Below are 20,700 nucleotides of genomic sequence, written 5' to 3' on the forward strand. Positions count from 1 at the left end.
AAAAAACTGAAAGCATTTCTTAATGTCAACAAATGGGTAATTCCAAAACCATGTGCAGTTGCCAACAAATCTATGAACCAAGCACTGTCACGAATGCATGTACCCTATACAATACAGGTGAAATGCTAATATTGTGCTTTTGTTCGTTTAATCCTTGATTGCGTTTAAACAGAGCCATGTTCCACGACTTGCGTGTACTCGTAGTGTAAACGCAAATTGTGTAGCGTTTAGCTTATTACACTCTTATTTACACTAATATTCGATGAGGCATGATACAGACAATCGGTTATCATATCAGCTGCAATGCTCCGCACCTACCTCCCCCCCCATGTTCGCCCTGCTCCCAACCACTCCCATCCTACCCCTTTTGTGATTCCTTACCCAGACCACCATCCCACTATCCCATTGTTTTTTACCCTCGTATCGACTGCAATTCTTTTAGAACAGAGATTAGATTTCCTCAATGTAGAAGGTACCAAAAAGTCCAAAATACCAAATAATCATCATCTAGTCATCCATTAGACTTTAACGTTTCCGAAGTAGCACTCTCGTCGATCAACGTCGTTGATGAATTTTCTCGCAATGATTCTTTCGTCCAGTTGTTGCGCGATCTTTTTGTGTACATGCAGGATTGTAAGGTCATTAAGTCGCTGTTGGGTCATCGTTGATCGCATGTATGTTTTGAGACGTCGAAGAGAGGAGAACGACCGTTCTGCTGTACATAATGTCAGGGGAACGGTCAAGTACAACATTAACAGTTTTGCTAATTCACTGAATAGCTGCATTCCGCCTGGGATGCCCGTGAAAAAGCTGCGAATAGTTGTCATTGAAGAAACTCTCTTCATGTTCTCACCAGTGGCGGCGTTGTACGCCTCTTTAGCAGCTCCGAATAATTTGATTTCGGACGCGAGCCTTGAAGTGTCCAGATCCTTCTTGAATGCATCCTGGACTGCTTGAAGAATATCCTCTCTCACCACTTGACCATTTGCTGCCGTCATCATTAGCTCTTCGGTCTTCATGAGCTTAGACAGGGTTTCGGCGTTCAAGCGCTCATCAAGGGCCATCATACAGCAGTCCAGAACCTGATATACTTGGTAACGGTAGTACTCTTGTGCCGTATTCCAACGAGTAGGTTCAGTGTCACCATCTATTCGCCTTGGTGGACGCCTCCGCCTTGGCATGCTTGGTGGTGAACAGTTGAACTTCTCCGATTCTGTGACACATCTCTCGAACAGATTGTCGAAAGCTTCTTCGCTACGTAGATTCTGAAGGTACCGCTTGTAGATGGATACTGCTGTTATAGCAGTCTGGAAGTCGATGGCACTTGATTGCAATGTGGACGAAACCTGTTCCCCTGCACAGAAGACTTCCTTGGCAACACTGAAACCAAAATACATCTCGAAATTTAGGAGCTTGGCCAGGAGTCCTTCCGCTTTTGCCCGGACCTCCCCCCGCTCGTTCTCGGCTACGTCCTCAAGAGTCCTGAAGAGAACTTCATAATTCTTCAAAACAGCTGTGTATGCCCGTGTACGGACGGTAAACCGAGTTGGGCATAAAGGGCGAAGCTGCTTGGCACCATCAGATGGCGAAAGTTCCGACTTGAGGGTCTTGAACGACACCAGCCGTTTGGGCGCCAAATTGATAAAGTTGTATAGATCCTTCACCAATTCCTGTGCATCATGCACATGCTGAACATTCTTGCATACGTCTTGGAGAACCAGATTAAGGCGATGCGCATAGCAGTGGATAAAGACGGCAGCGTCATCTGTCACATCGTTCAATCGCTTGGCGACACCTGAAATAGATCCCGACATGTTCGATGCTCCGTCGTAAGCCTGCCCTCTCAGCTTCTTCACATCGAGCGACATCCTTGTCATGACGTCGGATAGAATGTTAAAAATACTTTCACTGGTGGTATCCACTAAACTGTGAAAGCCAAGGAAGTCCTCATTGACATTAAAGTCGCCGTCAATGTGCCTTACGCAGAAAGACATCTGCTCAATGCCACTTATGTCCCGAGTCTCATCAGCAATAATGGCAAAGAATCTGGACTGACGGATTTCTGCGAGCAGCTGAACTGTGACTTCTCTCGCCATCAGCGAAACCAGTTCGTTTATTATGTCGTGGGACATGTAGCACTTATTCTGCAGCCATTTGGTTAGATCGGGGCAGTCAGATGTCCGCAGTAGAAGCAGTTGATATACGTTTCCTTCCTCATCGCGATGTCCCCGAAGCGAAATCCCTTGTCGGCAGAGGAGATTCAAGGATGTAATAACTTTCAGAAGATTCTGATAGTGCTGCTCGACCTCCAATGCGTGATGATGATCCATCAAGGCCGCAAGAGACTTTTGCTTTAAAGCAGCATTTTGCGTTTGTCCAGAATTTTTCCGTGTCTATCGAGTTCTTATCATAATACGATCACAAAAGACAAAACTAAGACTTTCTCATACTTTTTTCCCCACATCGAACGTTAATTAGCAAGTAATTAAGGATATTATATGTTTCTGAGAATTGTGTCTCCCTGACACAATCGACATTAGTATTTATCACATGCAGCTCTACAAACCGCCTATTCAAATTCAACCAATCAGTGAAGAGATGTTTATGTATGACTTGGAGCTTAAAATACACTCAGTCATTGGCATGGTAATCCCTCAGCGTCTTTACCGTGAGTAAAGTGTACACGCACGTAAGCCTACTGTACGTAGTAGCACAGTATTTAGTGTCGTATAATTGCTACATGTACACAATACTATAACCTGGTGACGAAATGACAAAAGAATAAAACAATGGAGAAGCGCTCAAAAGGGAAATATAAATTTTTGAAGAACCTAACTTCACCTGAAAAGAGAAAATGGCGGAAAGCCCAGAAGAAAAAGTACCACGACACCGTGTCCCTCTCGGGAATCAATGGGAAAGATGGAGCGAAGTGAAGAGGAATTTACATCTGAAGAGTGATTCAGAAGTCGCTCGACCCCTACTCGACAAGTAAGCAAAGGATAGAATTGTTCGTTACATTTTTTGTTTACATGATTTAACGTTACTTCTCATTATCCGTGAGGGAAACTGAGACCAAACCTCTGCCTCCACTATAATTACTACAGTATCAGTATAGGGGCCTATACTAAGTCTATAGTACTACTAGTACTAGAAGTATAGTGTACTTAGCCTATTTACTAGCACAACCAAGGCCAGTTAGGCTAAACGCTCTTAGTACTTTTCTTACTCTTTCTTCAGTCATAGTCTTATCAAATTGCAACAAGTTTTTGTTCTTGATACAGTGCTAACTAACGTTCACGCCGACGCATAGATACTTTACAAGGCATGCATGGGCTATTATGGCAGTGATTTCGTATGCAGTAGCCGAAATCACGAGGCCTACGTTCTGGCGGTTCCCGTTAGTTTCATGCCCTAAACAATGTTTGTTTCCTCCCCTAAAAACGTTTCTTACCTCTGTACCTCCTCAATCATGGAGAGGAAATTATCGTTTTTCCAGGGAGGAAGCTGATAAAAGCATATTGGCTAGGCTATGTGGAAAGAATAAATTTAGTAGGCCTAGGGCCTAAGTGGAATAACTGTAGGAATTTCATTTCATTTCTACAAGTATCTCTTCCCATATAGCTGAGCCAATTTGCCTCCCTTGAAAAATGTTTCTTTGATTAAAATCGTTATTTTCTCTCTTATATCAAAAATTACAGTTACTTCAGTACCTAACTCTTTCTACGTAGCCTAGCCAAATGTCTTCTTGCTTGAATTCCTCCCCTGAGAAACAGTACTTTCCTCCCTGAGTGATAGTTTTTGTGATTCTACTTTCAGGTTTACAAGAAATTTCTCAAAGTCTGCAGGCAGATAGACCTGTGTTCCTGTTATGGAAAAGAATAGTTACAAGTACATTCCGCAACTGATGAAGGACATATCTAGACGGAGGATTGATGATGACAATTCTCAACTAGGACAAGTTGTTCTTGCCGAGGACGACCCAAGGCACATCTCTGGTACAATTCGCCCGAGCCAACCTCCATCAGTTTTACAGCTTCTTGCAAGCCATCATAGCAGGATGGGACCAAGTTCTACTGTTGTAATGAGTCAACTCTATAAGTCTTCCTTGCATCGGCAAGTGATATCATTTTTTTTGGGGGTGGGGGGGGGGTGGGATGGAGTTGTTGCACAGCTTGTTGCAAGCCATCAGAGCAGGATGGGGCCTACTGTAGTTCTACTTTGTAATAAGTCAAATCTATTAATCTTCCTCGCTTCAGCAAGTAATATTATTTAGGGGTGGGGGGGGGGGGGAGGTTGGAGTGATTGAAACCTGCATGTCTCCTACAACTTTGCAGTAATTTAAAAAGTGGTAGGGGTGGGGGGCTTCTTTTCTCAAAGTCATCAGTCATGCCAATTGATCTAAAACATAATGCATGTAATAGTTTGGAATCAGGTTTGGACTCGAAGAACTATTCCTTTTTATTAATTTTTGTTGTTGTAAAGATCAGCAGACTTATTCTAAGCACGTTCATCAATAAAAAAAGGAGCACTTAATTGAACTTGTTATGTGTATTGAAGCTTATTAATGTCCATGTTGATTGAAGTAAGAACAGCAGTGAAAGAAACTGCGTGTTTATTCAAAGCCCTGAATGGTAAAGTTAAGGAACACAGAAAAATAGAGAAAAACCATGATCACGTCTTTCACAAAAGGAAAATGTAATACTAAAAACATGTCTATAATCTTAGATGACAGTGAAAACAAGTCTATATTTGGCAAGGAATACAACTGATCAAGAAATAAAGAACTGAATACAAGTGAATGATTAAGTCAAGGAAGTAGAGAATATCTTTGACCCAAGATCACTTTGACCTATGGGAAAACAATAGCAATTCATTACTCTCTAGGGGCTACATATTAAAATGTAACAGTTAACCAACTTCTCTTCTTGAGATATGGCATTAGCACTAATGGCCGTAAGCATAACAATGGGATTATCTACCCACCGAGTGTTATCAACATTTGCCATGAAACCAACTTTCACTTCTTGGGATATGAACTATTGTCCTCAAAATGACCTTCATGGTTAACAAAATGTTTTACCTACTCACCAAGGGCCACCTATATAGCTAGTCTGAAGTTCAACCAACTTTCACTTCTTGATATTGTTTATAAGTTTTCAAGAGTTGAACATCTCTTGACCTAAAATGACCTTTAACCTCCATGAAAAACAATAGGGTTCATCTACTTACCAAGTGCTATCTACATAGCAAGTTGGATGTCAAACCAACTAGCACTTCTTGAGATACTGTTTTACACAGATTTCAAATGTTGACCTCAAATGACCTTTAAACTCGATGCAAAACAATAAGGATCATCTACTCTTCAAAGACTACCTATATACCAATTTTGAATGCAAGCAACTTTAACTTCTTGAGATGTTGAGTGTACATCAAAAAAGAGTGCCGGATGGGTTTCAAGCAGTTGCATTACCAGTTGTCGAGGCTGTTGAACATCTACATTACCAACCACTGCCTAAGAAGAAAAGTGAAGAAAAAAGAGTATCATTTATTTTGCCTAAGTAACAATATCATTGCTTTGATTGATTGTGTCGCTTTGGGTGTTTTTAATATACATGTGATATTTGAAAATAGACATAAAATTTATTGTTTGAACACTACACCAAGTACTACGAAGTGTTTGTTTTTCAAAACTTGCTTTCAGACAAACTGTATTTTGCTTCCAAAAAGGTTTAGCAAATATAACCCTTTGATAATTGATGTCACTGTAAAATAACTATTTTCAGTATGACAATCTAGCCAGCTACTTATGTTGCTAGTATTCTTTAATTGAGAAAGCCATCCTGTTATTACACTGAGTTTAACTGTTTAAAGAATTACCAGCTGTTACTTTGCACCAAATCCCACAATTATGCAAATTGAAACTTACCCTTATATTTCCCTTCGCTCCTGCTGACGTTCTTCTACCTGCCTCCTAGCTGCAGCTGCTGTTAGCCGGGTTGTCCCGTTGTCTGGTGTTACCTGAGGCCTATCCAACCTCTACTTCTGCCAGCCCTCCTTGGTGTTTCATCACCAGATGGTTGCTAAGAAGGTAGCAAAAGGTTACAAATTATAAACGCATCTTGGGATCAGCTGCTAAAATGTATTGCTATCATTTACTGGTGACATATGACTACATGCTATTTATCACTTTCATGGAATGGTTGTACACTTTACTATAACATTTATAGAACAGCAGACATTGCCCTAGGTTTCAGTTTCCCGACCTGTTAGTTTCCTACCCTAAAACCGTTACTTTCCTCCCCTACCTCAAGGTAGTAAACTATCGCATTCAGGTTAGGAAACTAACATGCTTGTTGAATGCACTAAAAAAACAAAGGTTACTTACTACACTCACACATAATCAATTACAATTACTTCAGTTTTGCAAAGCACTTGCTACAAAGCACTACCACATGGCCTAGCCAGTATGCCTCATTGCATTCCCTTATGAGAAACGTTACTTTCCTCTCCTGAAAAATGTTATTTCTCCCATGTTGTTAGAGGAGGAAACTAACGTTTTTCAAGAGAGGAAACTAACGGATCCGGAAACTAACGGCCCCCATTGCGCTACACTCATAGCTACATTGGTTTTAGTGCACAATTCACAGCGTGTATATAACGTTATTCAGGCCTAACCAATGTAAGTCACACACTAATAGGTCTGATTGTACTACAGTAAGTAGCCTATGTAACACCGAGTAGAGTGATACAATATCGTTCTAGAGAATGTTACGTACCGATCGAGTTCTTGCTGGTTCAATGACTTTCTCTCTTATGTATCCTTGCTGCAAAGCAGGTTTTATTCCCGCGGAGCGACGAATTTTCTTGGGTTTTTAGGGCATCGTATGCAATGAGATATGCCGTAACTGTCCCTTCGCGCAGTACGTACATCTCCTCAGCTGATTTTTGTTTACTGTTTACCTTGCTATTCAAAGGACCTTGTCCGTTATACATATTCACAAGGTTCCTTTTAGTGGGCGGAGTCTATCGAAGTCAAAGATTCAAAATACGAGTCAGAAAATGTCATATTTTTTGCTCTCTTTTTTTACAGTTAGCTTAGTTTACGTCATTGGTATAGTATCCTAGTATTGTAAAATCTCGAGAATCAACGCAAAATGCTGCTTTAATGCCTTCAGCGCCTGCTGGCTGTACCTGTGGACATGACTATCCTCGTGTTTTTTAAACCTCTCTAGAGCCTTCTTCCAATTGTCCATTCCTACTTTGATGAAGGCATCATCTCCTTTAGGGGCATAGGTTAGGAAGCCATGGATCGTGGCTTTTTGACACGTGTAACAGAAAGCCCTGCCTCGCGTTTTACAGTATATCAGCCATGGGTAGCTGTCCAACCATTTCCTGGAAAAACTCCTTTTCTGTTGCTGTGTGGCTTTTGACGAACTTTTAAAGTCTTCCTCAGAAAACTGGCGGAATGGGGCGTCACCATCTAAACGGCAACAGTGTCCATGGCAAGAAGACTCGGAAGCTGCTTCAGAGCATGATGCCCCAGTTTCTTCCTGTGTATCGTCGCTCAGACGGGGTTCTTATGGCATTGGACCCGCATGCTGAGCTGAAAGGAAGACAAGAACGCACAGCTGCATTATATTTCCTTGTCGTTGATATTCTCGCAACCCCAATCTACGTAAGTTGCTCTTTTGCATATGATGCTTGCAGAATTTCACCTCAAACGATCATTACACAAACACACATAGGCACCAGGTGTTAGGCTTACAAATATTTAGTGTTCCATTAAATGACTGTTCCCCCTGGTTATCACAGTTAGGCTTATTCGCCTTCAGAGGTCGAATGGCATTAAAACCGTACTAAAAGCAGAGTTTGTATTCGGGTTACTCCATACCTGAAACGTACAAGGCAGGAGGTATAAACCTGCGATAAATATTTAAAACTTAGTTATTGCTTTTGCAAATTTTGACTGCATTGAAATCAACAGAGTTCTTTACCCCCCCCCCCCCTCCCCTTACGGCCAAAAACCATACACACATTTTTAATTGCCTAAGAGAGCCATTTACAATTAGACCCGAATTTACAACTCCTTACACTGGTAGATTACTCTCGATCGTGAGTAGGGCCTATTACGGCCACGCACACGGGGCCAGTGTTGACCCTACTGTTACGTCACCACCACGTCCGAGCTCGTACGCAAACACCTGCTCACAAATCCCGGTAGCGTAGTCTACAGTTTCAAACTGTACGTAAGTAGCGGGTGCACATCCATGCTAAAGGATTAGCCATATACTGTAGGTCAGCCCCCAGGTACGGACCAGGTCAGTGCCGAAGCCACGGAGAGGGAGGATGAGGCTCAACCTCAGGATTCAGGACTCCACGATGTACAAATGTAATGGCCGCCCACGTGATAAAATATTATCATAAATACGTTTGTGATTGTCCAGTGACATGTGACGCTGTATTTTCACAAACACCGTGAAACATTTTGACAGGTTATCGTCTACGTTTCTGTGGGTTTCATATTTCCCCCATGGGCATGCCCTTCTTTCTCCCACTCCCTATAGACCCCCATTTAAGAATAGTGTATTATATTGGCTAGGCTATATTATAGGCCGCCGTGCCGGACCACGCCAACTTACTACAATAATTACATTGCGAAACTACATCGGAAACATGTTATATCTTGCTAATCACAATCTGCCTTAGCCCCTGACCAAGCTGACCGGGACCCAGCTAGGTGTATTGCAGTAGTTCCTCGAAAAATAATGCCGAACGAGACATGCTACTGTCGATGACAGGAAGTTATTTTAACGAACGAGTTATAATAACTTTCTGTCATCGACAGTAGCATTTCCTGCTTCCGACGGGGCAATGTCATCGACCTTTTCCGATTGTGTTGCTGAGAATTCAATGTCACTGTCCTCTCCCGCCAGATTCTCTTCTTCTCTTCTCTCTTTTTCATCTTTCTTCTCACGTTTTTTGAAAAAAATTCCGTATGTCCATTCTCAAGTCTACCGAGGCATAATATGATGAAACTGCTAAATGATTACACACACGTCTAATCCGTATAGTCCCCAAAAGAGCCAATATGTGATAGAGATAAACAATCGGCAACGTCGATTATATCAACGGGAGCCCAGCGTACTAATGATTGGTTAATAGTTCGGGTTCAGGATTTAAGATGTACTAAAATCGAATTCTTAAGTAAGATGATAGAGAATTTAACATATATATCATATTTATCTATAGTTCAGGGCACCTTAATACGTATTTTTGTGTAAAGAATACCCTACAGAGTAACACGTATACCCTCGCGAGACCGGAACATAATCTGCAGCGCGGCACACGTTGCAGTCGTGCACGGAGACGCGAAAACAAGCTGGCTGGGCGATCTTATTATTGAACAGTGGGCTGGAATATAAGGGTCGGAGTGGAATTCCTATATCTCTTCATAATTTTCCCACATGAATTCGGCAATTCGGTGATTATTTTCTCACATATTACCTATTTCCACTGTTAGGATCAGTTGTATGAAATATGAGAGGGCGATGATTATCGCAGCATTGGTATCGTTGATTTCTATAACCCGTCATATGATTGATCGTAGAGGCCATTATATTCATACGTTCACCAATGATTGTCCTTCCGCTGTGACAATCGCGGTGATTGTCGTTGATGAAACTTTTCCACATGCAATGCACAAACGAAATGGGCACCCAGTTATCAATGTGGTCTATAGCCAGGGGACGGGCGGAGGGCCCCCAGCGTTTACTAAAATTATTACACCTATTTAGTATACGTGTGCATCGGACAGATCGACAAGTATGCATTGAAAAATGGGCAGATGCACGTTTCGGAGCCTTGGTAAATATTGGGGGGCTTATCATGCATTTGCCCCCTCAACTTTTTCATTGGGGGGCTGAGCCCCCCCCCCAAGCCCCCACGGTTCCGCCGCCACTGGTATTGAAGCCTGGGGTAGTACAAGGTGTTGATTGAGGGACATCAAGAGTGCAGATATTAAAAAGACAGGGTATCTCCTGTTATATCTGCATTGAGTGCTGATCTCGTTATGAAATGATCTAGAAAATGTAGTACAGGACCGATGGAAAATTACTCTTTGATGTTTTGCACATTTTATTACAGGCTGTTTAATGTGTACATTGTTCGCTATTACAGAAAATAATCCCCTGAAACTTCCAGCAAAAGATTTTGCAAGCGGCTAGACTTGGAGAAAAAACAATTTCGGTCTCATCTTCTAAAACTGCAGTGGAATTGCAAGTAAGACTAATGGAGGAATTCCACAAACTAAAAGATGCAGGAGGTTACGAATATCTCCGAAGTACGGCACAAACAAAGCTGCTAGAGAGCATTTCTTTGCCTGCTGGAGGAGGTTACTCTGCAGCAACCTGAAGTTTGTAATGAAACAAGCTCGGATTTATTTGAGACCAATACAGGCTGAATTGGATCTTTCAAACATGACGGTGAGAAAAAGGGACCATACTTTGCTCAGCTATTTATATATTTACTGTTTTACTATTGCTTTTATTGTTCACTGGGTTGCTCTGAAGCCACATTTAAAGCATATGATTGCGTTACAATATGAGAGATTGCCATTGATAGCCATGAGTTTCAGGGCTTGGTCCTCTCATGTTTGTTTCTTACATTATTTGATTTTTTAGAACTCAGCTGACCCATGAAATTAATATATTTTACCTACTGAATTCCCTCTTTCTTTACCTTCTTGGCTTAAGTTAGCTTTTTTCATGGTGACTTGTTTTTGGTAGTTCCATTCAAGAGACACTGTTTTTGGAAAATCAAATTTAGGTATATGAATCCACTTTCTCTACAGCATTATGTGGTATTGGCCTATAGTTAGTGTCGGCATGCTTCTTTTTTCTTTTTCATAGTTTGTGATACATAGTTAAAACAATTTGAACAGTTCTGTATTATTCTGTGTACAATTTTCTTCCCCCACCTTTTTCTTTAGCTTTATACTTTTGACAACACTATATTGCTAAACTTAAGATAAACAAGTATGAACCCAGTAGTTGCTTATTTAAGAAGGACTACAGTTGCTGATATGTTTTACTACAACTCCATGCTAGTTCATTTTTATTATGCTAAGGTTGATGAAGTCACTGAGGAAGATGAACTGATGATTGAATGCAATCAAAGCCAGATGTTTTTTGCCCAAACAAAACTGAAGAAACATGTAACTCAGTGTGGGAGACAGACACAAGAAAGGTTTGTTATAGGTGATACAAGTTCTGAATGACTTTTTACCCAAGTTTTGATGTACTGCATCTTGCATATCTGGTTTTAATACAAATTCTGTGGAAGTATCATAAAAAACATAGTATATCATTACATCCCTGTTATGTTGACTTTCTTCAGAGACGAGCATGATGATACAAGACCTTCCGCTCATGGGGTTGTAACAGAGACTGAAAGTTGCTCTGTTGAAAGGTTAGTCAGTTTGTCACAGCGTTCACAATTAAAACTTCGCTATGTATATATTAATCAGTGTGGAGATGTAGTGAATGTGTAGTGTACAAAATGATTGGATGCGTTAGAGTGTACATTCCCTTTTCAACACTGATTATTCTAAGGTGAAACAGTGAAGACAAATATATATGTGTTCAATGCTGGGTTGTATTATGGATAAAAATACACTATATTTGGACTAACATTGTAAAACTTGTAATAATGGTTACCTCATTTGTACAACATATATTTTGTACGTCTGTAACAACATGTAGGAAAAAATGTAAGAGATAAATAACAAGACCAATTGTTCAATTTCTTTTAAGGTAAACAGTGTTCCAATTTAGATTGATTGCATAAAGTTCTTGACTGTCTTCAGTAAAAGAGTTCTGAGATCCTCTTACTCTTATTTTCTTTTGGTAATAAAATGTCACTTCTATTTCAATTATCCAAAATATTTTGCTATGTAAACAACTTAAGGCTTAGTGGAACATGGCATAGGAACATCTTTGACAGCAAGTAAGGATGCCTTAATATGAATCAGAAACACTACAGATTGATGGACATTCATGCAGGATTGCTTGGTGTGACTTTCTTGGTTGGCAAAGTTAACTTGGTTATGTATACCTTATCAATCAGATAACGGATGACATAATTTTTTAAGTCACAGATCATAGCTTTCTGGTTATTTTCGTTCTATTTCAAATTAGAGATGGGAATGATAGACAAACAGAATCAGCTGCATCTGAAATACAGACTGGACCCTCGTTTTGTGCTCCTGATATGTAAGTAATATGTTCTTTATAATTGTTATGAAAATGTTCTTCTTGCTTATCATAATCATGACCAGCTTTCTTTAAATTATTATCTCTCTAATGCTTCAAGGAAATCGTGCGTTTCAATTGTGATTTGTTGAATCTTGACCTACTATAAGCTAATAAATACATCTCAGTATGCTTTAAGTCAAATGTTCACCAGGATTAAGGATTGATGTTCGATACCTGGCAAGATCATTCGGTTGTATCCTTGGGCAAGGCACATTATCTCCATTGCTTCTATTCACCAAAGTGTGTAAATGGGGACTTGCAAGGTAATTAACTTGTAGATATAGTTGGGTGTTGCCCGTTTGTGGCTGCACCCTATTGGAAGTCCTCTGGAAGTCCCCAAGAGAGATTGATTGAATTGTGCACACTTTGGTGTGTGGGTGTGACAAGTTACCAATGACAGGGCTTAACTTGTAAAGTCGTGTGAGAGGGCATCGGCCTTGAGAAAGGCTGTAAGCACTCAACTTTAAGCTTTAAGTGCCATAGCTATACTGCTACACAGCCCACTTTGCCCCTTCTGATGCCCACCCTGCCCATTCAAGTTCTGAAACTCTTTCTATGCCAATCTGGGATTTTATAGTGTACTAAATTCTAGAAAGCATTATGTGGTCGGCCAGTCCTTCATGTACACACCCTTTAATATCCATATTTACACAAATTACTGAATTAAGCAAACATCCAGGGCGAATTTTTTTTCAAAATCAGAATTGGTAATGATACACCATCAACATCTGGAATACAGAATGAAAGCCACTTCCATGTTTCTGACAGGTAAGCTAGTCAGTAGGCCATACTAGATGGGAGGGTAAGGGACATGAAAATATTGTGTTGAGAACTAACTAATGCCCAAATTCAACAGTGACCATGCATGCCATGGTGGAAAAATAGGAGTGGTGGTATGAAGTTATAGTCATTTTGTAGTTATGAACAGTACTTAATGCATGCCTTGTTGATTATTGCATTAAAAGTTTAAGACTACCGGTACTCCAGTATATAAACCTAAATTATCATGGAATGGAATAAGGTGCAATGCCTGACATTTACCATAGATATTACATTACAAGTAATAGGAATAACCTAAGTTTTGCTCACAACCCTGATATGTGGGATCTGGTGAGATGAGTACAATCAGAGTACTGCATTAGTTCTGGGCAAGAGTATGAGTATATGGTTGAGTCTGCATCAATACAAGTTGTTAAGCTCAACACAAGTACAGAAATCTCTTCTTGTACTTATATTCGATTTGAAGTACAAAACTCCCCTGTAGAGAGTACATTGTGATTATTGTTGGGTTTTGTTAAACTTTTAGCAAATTCTTGTAATATCAGAAATTTTTGTGATACATGCTGCTTCCTGTACATTGGGTTACTTGTAATGTATGATTCCTTATATATTATTCACCTGTAATATTCATACTGATGGTAGGAATACCTTTCAGTTCTATTAAAAATATTCTTGTCCACTAATATACAAACTGCATGCCATACTCTGATCAGTGAATTTGGCAGAGTACATTGGAATACATCCCTCATATGAAACTAGAATTCCTATATGAGAATTTTACCTTCCTCATATGAAATACAAACTCCACATAGGAAACTGGAAATGGGTAAATCTCAGTGAAATGATGTTCCTCGTGTGAGGCTTAGGACATTTCTTGTATGAAAATAGCCATTTTACATATGATTTGGTCATTTCACATATAAAACTTACTGAATTGAAAATGTGCTTACATTCACTAATCATTCCCATGCAAGCTGCTCTTCCTTTGTCTTCTCTTTCTCAACTAAATGCCTGTCAATTGGATTATATGCTGAGAGTTAGATGACCTCTCCTTTATCCATCCATGGTCACACAGTGCCAATTATGAGGGACTTAGCATAGCAATGATTGTATGCGCAAAACATGCGGAAAGGAAAATGTTACATATCTGTCTTCCTATTCCATCTCATGGACATGGTGTATTTAGCCATCCTCTTTTGGATGGAATGCAGCCTATCACGGATTTTTCCACAATTGTCAACAAGGAAAAATGAATTGTGATGTCATCATGAGAGGCGTGCATCAGCTGGGGCTTTCAACATAGCATATTGAAATAAGATATAAACCATGCTGGCATGGGCAGATACATTGCTGTGCAGGGACTACAGGGTGATGATCATTAGCATGCTGTCTGTTTATAACTTATAAGATTAGGGAGGCCAGTTGTTTGATATTAGAGCAACAGCAGGGAATTCAATAATTTTAGCAAAGTTGGTTTTTTTCTTTGTGTCATTTCCCAGTGATGAAACAGCTCTAGTGGCTCAAATGCAGAGTAAGCTGGTGACCTACCGTGGTCTACGAGAGGCGCAGTCAGTGGACTTAGTCATTCGTAGAAAGAAAGTTATCAAAACTGCCACTGATGTAATTAGAAAACCGACAGAATTTTCCTTTTACAAAGATCCAGTCATCTATTTCTCTGGTGAAGATGCAGTCGACCTTGGTGGGCCAAAAAGAGAGTTTTTTAGGTATGTTTTGGTGTTTTAACACATTTTCTCTTTCTCTGTCTAATCTTTGTTGTTTGAATGATTAGTATAAAAGCTCTTTGCTAGAGGTCAAAGTTACATGAATGTTTATGAATCTCAAACTTGAATCTTCCAGTCACTTACTATTCCTTACCTCATAATTGTGTGGTTATATGATTTCATCTTTAAGCTTGTTCCTGGTATTTTTCTAATTATATGGCATGTTTACTGTGTTTGGATGAGGTGAAAAATCATATGATGTCAAACCATAACCACTTTGTGATTATGTTGAAAATAATAATAATGTACATTACGTACCATAAGTTTTTCACTAAAGGTTAAAGGGTGAAAATATCTTAGAATCATGTCTATGGAAAGTTCTGAAGTTTTGGTATGGAATTGTTGGAATATTATTATCCCCATGCCAGATAATTTGCCAAAAAGGACAAGCTCAATGCATTTTTGCATTGTGTTTATCTAGTGTGCCTATGGAGTTTTGTAGCAGATGTCATAATTATCAATAGCGTGTGACATCTTCGTCCTGAAATGAGCTTTTGTTTTGTTACTGAAACCTGTAGATGCTATTGTAGTCTAACATACTTACTATGCCATCTTGTTTCTCAAATCAAGCAGTAAATAATACATCAATTTGGTACATCATAGACCAAGTGCACTTTAGCATCTTTTGTACATCTTACTTTGTAACAAAGTGTTCATAATCAGTCTTGGTGGTCTTAATTTTATATTTTACAGATTGTTCACACAACAGTTGGCATCCCTCAGCATTTTTGAGGGAAAGCCTGGAAAGCTTTACTTCTCCCATGACATTGATTTGTTGGAAATGGGGAAGTATAAGCTGGCAGGGCAATTCATTGCTTGGGAGTGTTCTTCATGGTGGCCCTGGGTTCCCTATGCTGCACCCAGGATTGTATAATATTATGGTCGGGAAGGTCGGCAAGCCAGAGGAACAAATTGAGATATCAGATGTTACAGACATTGATGTACTGCGTCATTTAAAGACGGTACTTTCTTTGATTCTATTCTATAGTGATATAAATAATTAAACGTTGATAACTACCATTGTGCCAAAGAAAATGTCAACTTATTCACTAATAAGTAACCAGTTTTGAACATGTTGCTGTAGTGTTTACTCTGTAAGCTGTGCAGATATATGTTACTTTTCCATTTTCAAAACTAAACATTTTATAAATATTATTGAAGTTTTGAGGTTTATAAAATGTTGCTAACTCTATTTTTAGAACAATGTTTTGTTTTCTGTAAAAAGTTACCATATCAGGTAATATAATTGTCTTGATTACATTTTCATGCTTCCAAATAAATGATATGAATATATTTCTGAAGAGAAGTTGGTAAGCAGAATCTTCAGTGAGACTTGAAATCTGAGTACAACTGCATTATGACACATTTGCATAATTACTATGCTAATTGTGCATACAGAGCACAACAAGGCCAAAAATTAAAACTGTTGTGTATGTCAGTTGATTAAATGTTCAAGGAGTATTTTAAAATTACATGCAAATACATCAGACATTGATTAGAATTCAAAAGTGGTTTCCATGCATTTAATGTGTTAAATTTGACTACCTTTATTTTGTGTAACATAAAACAGACTGTCCATGCATTATTATTTATTGACCCATGTAGATTGAAGGTATATCAACTGAAAGTATGATAGACCCAGCAGTGGCAGCGGTGAGCGATTGGGCAGCCAACAGTGGATACAGTAAGATCTATTCTTTGTCTATTGATTCCAAAGAAGAAACCATCAAGGCGCTGGTCAAACAGCATGTATTTTACAGGTAAGGATATATATCAAATCAAGAGTTACATCCACGGTTGTATGTTCATGACAACAGTTTTCTACGTATAAATACATTTCACACTGTGTAAGTTGAAAACATTAAAGATAAAGTAAATAGTATTACTCACAACCATTAAACGGTAAGCTGGGCATATCTCATGGATCTTTTTGTTCTGATGTTGTGGCATCCATTCGAACCTATGCATCCGTGTGCGTGCTTGCTTGTGTGTGTGTGTCTATATGCGATGCCCTAGCTTGTACACAGTGTCTTTAGTGTCATATCTGATTGATGTCATACTTGGCATATATGTTGGTTGTGGTGAGCAGATGATCTCTATCATTTTTAGTGGGGCTTCTTGCATATTAATGATTGGGCGGGCTTACCATAACATTATTTTAATATCAATATCTCTGCAACCGTTTGTCCTATTTAGTTTATACTTTGTATGGTGATGTAACTACATAGTATATAATTTTTCACTTTAGATGTAAGGCTGAAGTGGAAGAATTCCAAGAAGGGATGGACAGTGTTGGTGGGTTTTGGCAAATGATTGCTGAAGATCCCATGCCATTCAAGCCACTACTAACATCAACTGCAAAAAAGCTAACTTTTACCTCTTTCAAAAAATTATTCAAAGTCAATTGGTCAGATGACATTGTAAAGGAAGACCAAGAGGGGGACACTGTGTTCTGTTGGGAGCAATTCCTTCAGAAATGCCAAGGTAGGTGTATGCTTCTGCATTAATTGTGGAAGGTTACATGTATATATGTAGACAAGGTCAGTGTGTGTGTGACGCATACCTTGCATGCACGATTACTGTATGTTAAATTGGAGAAAATGCATATTTATTCGAGTGCAGGGCTTAAACCAAAATCTATAAAGTATAAGAGGAACATAACTCAGGCATTCTGAGGAAATTTTTATTCAATTCATTGTATGGTTCTTGAGATATTCGCAGATAAAATTACCACGTCGGCTACCCAAATTGAGCTTGAAGCAAGCAGGTGTGATATCACCTCAATTGATGAGCAATGTTTTTTTATCGCATTTCCCTACATGTAATGTATAGGGAGATGACATATTGTACTTCACCCCACATCAGAAATGTGAGGAAGTGTGTGAGCAAAACCAAATGTCGCAAACTCCTACACTCTAAGACCGGTCGTGTTCAAACTTGGTGGGTAGGTGCCAGACCATGTAAACTCTTGCCAGCATGATTTATGATGTCAAAGGTCAAGAAACCTAAGAATTGCTTTTAAGCCATTTTCTGCTTATCAACATGTAGGAAAAAGGCATTAAACCATGGATGTGATATGTATTGTAATGTTCAAATATTAGGATAGGACAGATTTAGGGTCAGGGTCAAATTATTATGTATATTTATGAACAGTAAATGCGTGAACATTCCAGGTAAAACATCATTATCAGCTGATGACACTTACAGAATGAGCATTTGCAGACAGAAGACAACATTTGAAAAGTTGGGCTCTGGTCACTGTTCAATAATTGTAATACCATGACACGAGGAACCATTGTGCATTCCTTTAATTTGCTATTGAAAGATTATTTGCTTTTAAATATAAGTAATTTGAAGAAAATTATTACAAATTTTTTTTGGGGGAAATGCACATGCCCATTCCCTGGCCTGGTTGTCGAAGGCCTGAAGCTGGTGCTACCTCTATTAACACTTTATTGTCCATATCTTTGCATTTCTGTAGCTGGTGAGTGCAGCATGTCGGCAGAAGAAGACGATGAAAGTGTTGTTGTTGGGATGCATCATATCCTAAGATTTTGTACCGGTGCAGACTCCATACCACCTATTGGGTTTGAAAAACAAATTGATATCAGTTTTTATACTCCGGTCGAAGGCATCAAGCCATATCCCACATCATCAACGTGTGGCTTGGAATTGCATCTACCAAGGGGTATAACAGATGCAGAAAAATTTGCCAGATTGATGACAGAAGCAATTCTATGTTCCCCTGGGTTTGGAAAGCAGTAACTTCTGCTGCTATTGTTTCATTTTTATTTCTGCTATAATGGGTTTGGCAACACAACTGTAGCATATTTTCTTCATTTGCCTCTCACTTTCACACACTCTCACTCTCATTGTGATCCACAATCTCATTCTTCTACAAGTAACTTTAATTAACATAAACTAGTTTTAATAGACTTTTTTTAATTTAAAACATGCACACAAAAACAATCTTTATTATATATTCCCATGCCCTTTATAACAATTTAAGGTTTACAGTAATATTTAATCTTTGGTTGATGTAGTCTGATCTACAATTATGATGTCATAATCAAGGATTAATGTTGATTGACGAACAATCTCCATATAAGTTTCATATTTAATTGTGTGCATGACATGAAGTAAACACAAAACAATGCCCAACATCCATATTGGGCTAGAATGGTACTTTACATTTCTTACTTTCCAAACTAGTCACTTGCCATAAAAACATCTTGCCATGTAAAAATAAAAAGAAGATATCTACATCCCTTAATTCTTTCAATCTTAACATATTTATATTTATTTCCATATATTTCTTATACATTTGAGAGTACAAAGTGTATCAACAGACAAATATTATATATTCATGTATTTTTTCACGTCCAGCCAGCATCATAGTATTGTTATGCAGCTAGTTGAGTTGGTCATTACCGTTTTCTCCTTAAATCTTTAATCCCATAGCAATACAGCTGATTAGCTCATATATTCAAGTCTCACCCTACACAAGTTTGTTTTGTTTGTGCATGGGAACGATACCAATCAGTACGTATTGTCTTGCAACAAATCAGAACTCCCCCAAAAAATATATATATATATATATCTATATAGATATATTTATATATATATATGATGGTAATGAGTTGGAAAATACAGAACCAAACCATGAGTTGGAAAAAAACTTCCAGCCTTCACCGGGATTCGAACCTGGGCCCCCCGCTTTGTAGGCGGACACCCTAACCACTAGGCTATGGGTGCTAATTGTATGTCCAGAGGTTGGAAACCGGTAAGGAAGGTTGTAATTCCATTGTTGGCGTTTGTCACCAGTATCGAACAATACTATAGTTCTGTTTTGGTGACATTTTTTGTCTTACTCAAGAGATCAAACATGATGCTAACCAACTCTAAATCATTTGTAATTCCTAAAGCCGGATCTTGAAAGAGTTGAACAGAATATATATATATATCCTTATTGAATGTTAATTGGCCATTATGTAAGTCAAACAAAAACTATGAAATGTCTTTATTAGTATGACATGCTGCTCTCATGTTGAACAAAACTGGGTAGAATTGGTTTACTTTCTGTTGATTTAACACCAACTCAATCGGCTGCTTTCATGAAGTTGCCTATGCTTGCCATATTTATTAGTGTGTGTTTATCAGTAACATTCAAGGCATGTGTTGTATTTATGCTAAGTGTTCCATGGTGTAATAAGGCTACTAGACTAACATTTTGCAATTAATGTTTTAAACTAGAATAGGTACTACTAGTTGCCGACTTACCTTCTAGTTTCACATGTAATAAATTAAAGCACAAATACTTAAGCCTAAACATATTTTATACAGATCTTTTATTAATTTTTTATATACATTATTGAGAACTTTAAGCACATCCATAGTACTACTAAAAGCAGAGGATAAGAACAAACAACTTTGTTCTATTGTGTTCTGATTTTATCTTATCTCACTACATTCAATGCATCGGGACAAATGCAATTTTGTCAGATGGAAAAAATTTGCACATATCAAACCTTGAACAGTCAAACCTTTCATTTTCATAAAGAGTTTATTTCAGATATCCGTCCAATTGTTCTCAGTGATATCAATAGAAAAAAATATATACCTGCTTGCCATACAGTATTTAAAGTACTATTATCGCTGAGTGTTTTGGGCAAACGTTAATACCAATGACTTTCTATTAAAGGAGCTTGGGCTACAGTGACGATCCAGTTTACTTTATCTTTAGTATCAAGCCTTACATTAGTCTTTCTACAAATAACTAAGTCTAAATGAAATCATTTGTCTGTCACAACCCGTGTTTTGGTAATGGG

At 38.7% G+C, this 20,700-nt stretch overlaps 1 protein-coding gene and 1 long non-coding RNA gene across 4 annotated transcripts; one reads left to right on the forward strand and one right to left on the reverse strand.

Moving 5' to 3' along the window:
* Nucleotides 1–4,674: 4,674 nt before the first annotated feature.
* Nucleotides 4,675–7,046, reverse strand: LOC139984765 (uncharacterized). 2 transcript variants are annotated; one of them, XR_011799183.1, is made up of 3 exons: nucleotides 6,777–7,046; nucleotides 5,923–6,080; nucleotides 4,675–5,508 (listed from the first exon to the last, which is right to left on the reverse strand). It is a non-coding gene; the product is annotated as an uncharacterized lncRNA (long non-coding RNA). The 2 variants fall into 2 exon arrangements; XR_011799182.1 differs by having other exon boundaries at nucleotides 4,675–5,512; nucleotides 5,927–6,080; nucleotides 6,777–7,044.
* Nucleotides 7,047–10,193: 3,147 nt separating this feature from the next.
* On the forward strand, nucleotides 10,194–20,677 carry LOC139954904 (G2/M phase-specific E3 ubiquitin-protein ligase-like). 2 transcript variants are annotated; one of them, XM_071954889.1, is made up of 7 exons: nucleotides 10,194–10,481; nucleotides 11,126–11,244; nucleotides 11,395–11,466; nucleotides 12,195–12,269; nucleotides 13,014–13,079; nucleotides 14,591–14,815; nucleotides 15,566–16,228. In XM_071954889.1, the coding sequence occupies exons 1-7, from the start codon at nucleotides 10,419–10,421 to the stop codon at nucleotides 15,744–15,746; spliced, it is 801 nt and encodes a 266-aa protein (XP_071810990.1). In that variant the 5' UTR covers nucleotides 10,194–10,418; the 3' UTR covers nucleotides 15,747–16,228. The 2 variants fall into 2 exon arrangements, with proteins under 2 accessions (XP_071810990.1, XP_071810989.1); XM_071954888.1 differs by lacking the exons at nucleotides 10,194–10,481; nucleotides 11,126–11,244; nucleotides 11,395–11,466; nucleotides 12,195–12,269; nucleotides 13,014–13,079 and adding exons at nucleotides 16,478–16,632; nucleotides 17,121–17,356; nucleotides 18,354–20,677 and having other exon boundaries at nucleotides 14,117–14,815; nucleotides 15,566–15,834.
* Nucleotides 20,678–20,700: the final 23 nt, after the last annotated feature.

The sequence above is a fragment of the Apostichopus japonicus genome, chromosome 17, assembly GCF_037975245.1.
Source record: "Apostichopus japonicus isolate 1M-3 chromosome 17, ASM3797524v1, whole genome shotgun sequence".
In the NCBI taxonomy this organism is placed as follows: Eukaryota; Metazoa; Echinodermata; class Holothuroidea; order Aspidochirotida; family Stichopodidae; genus Apostichopus; species Apostichopus japonicus.

Bases quoted from the DNA above. Each gene is read 5' to 3' on its own strand.
- LOC139954904 (XM_071954888.1), top strand. From the start codon at position 14,776: ATGCAGTCGACCTTGGTGGGCCAAAAAGAGAGTTTTTTAG. The intron at 14,816-15,565 runs GTATGTTTTGGT...TATATTTTACAG, and splicing joins CCAAAAAGAGAGTTTTTTAG to ATTGTTCACACAACAGTTGG. The intron at 15,835-16,477 runs GTACTTTCTTTG...TGACCCATGTAG, and splicing joins TACTGCGTCATTTAAAGACG to ATTGAAGGTATATCAACTGA.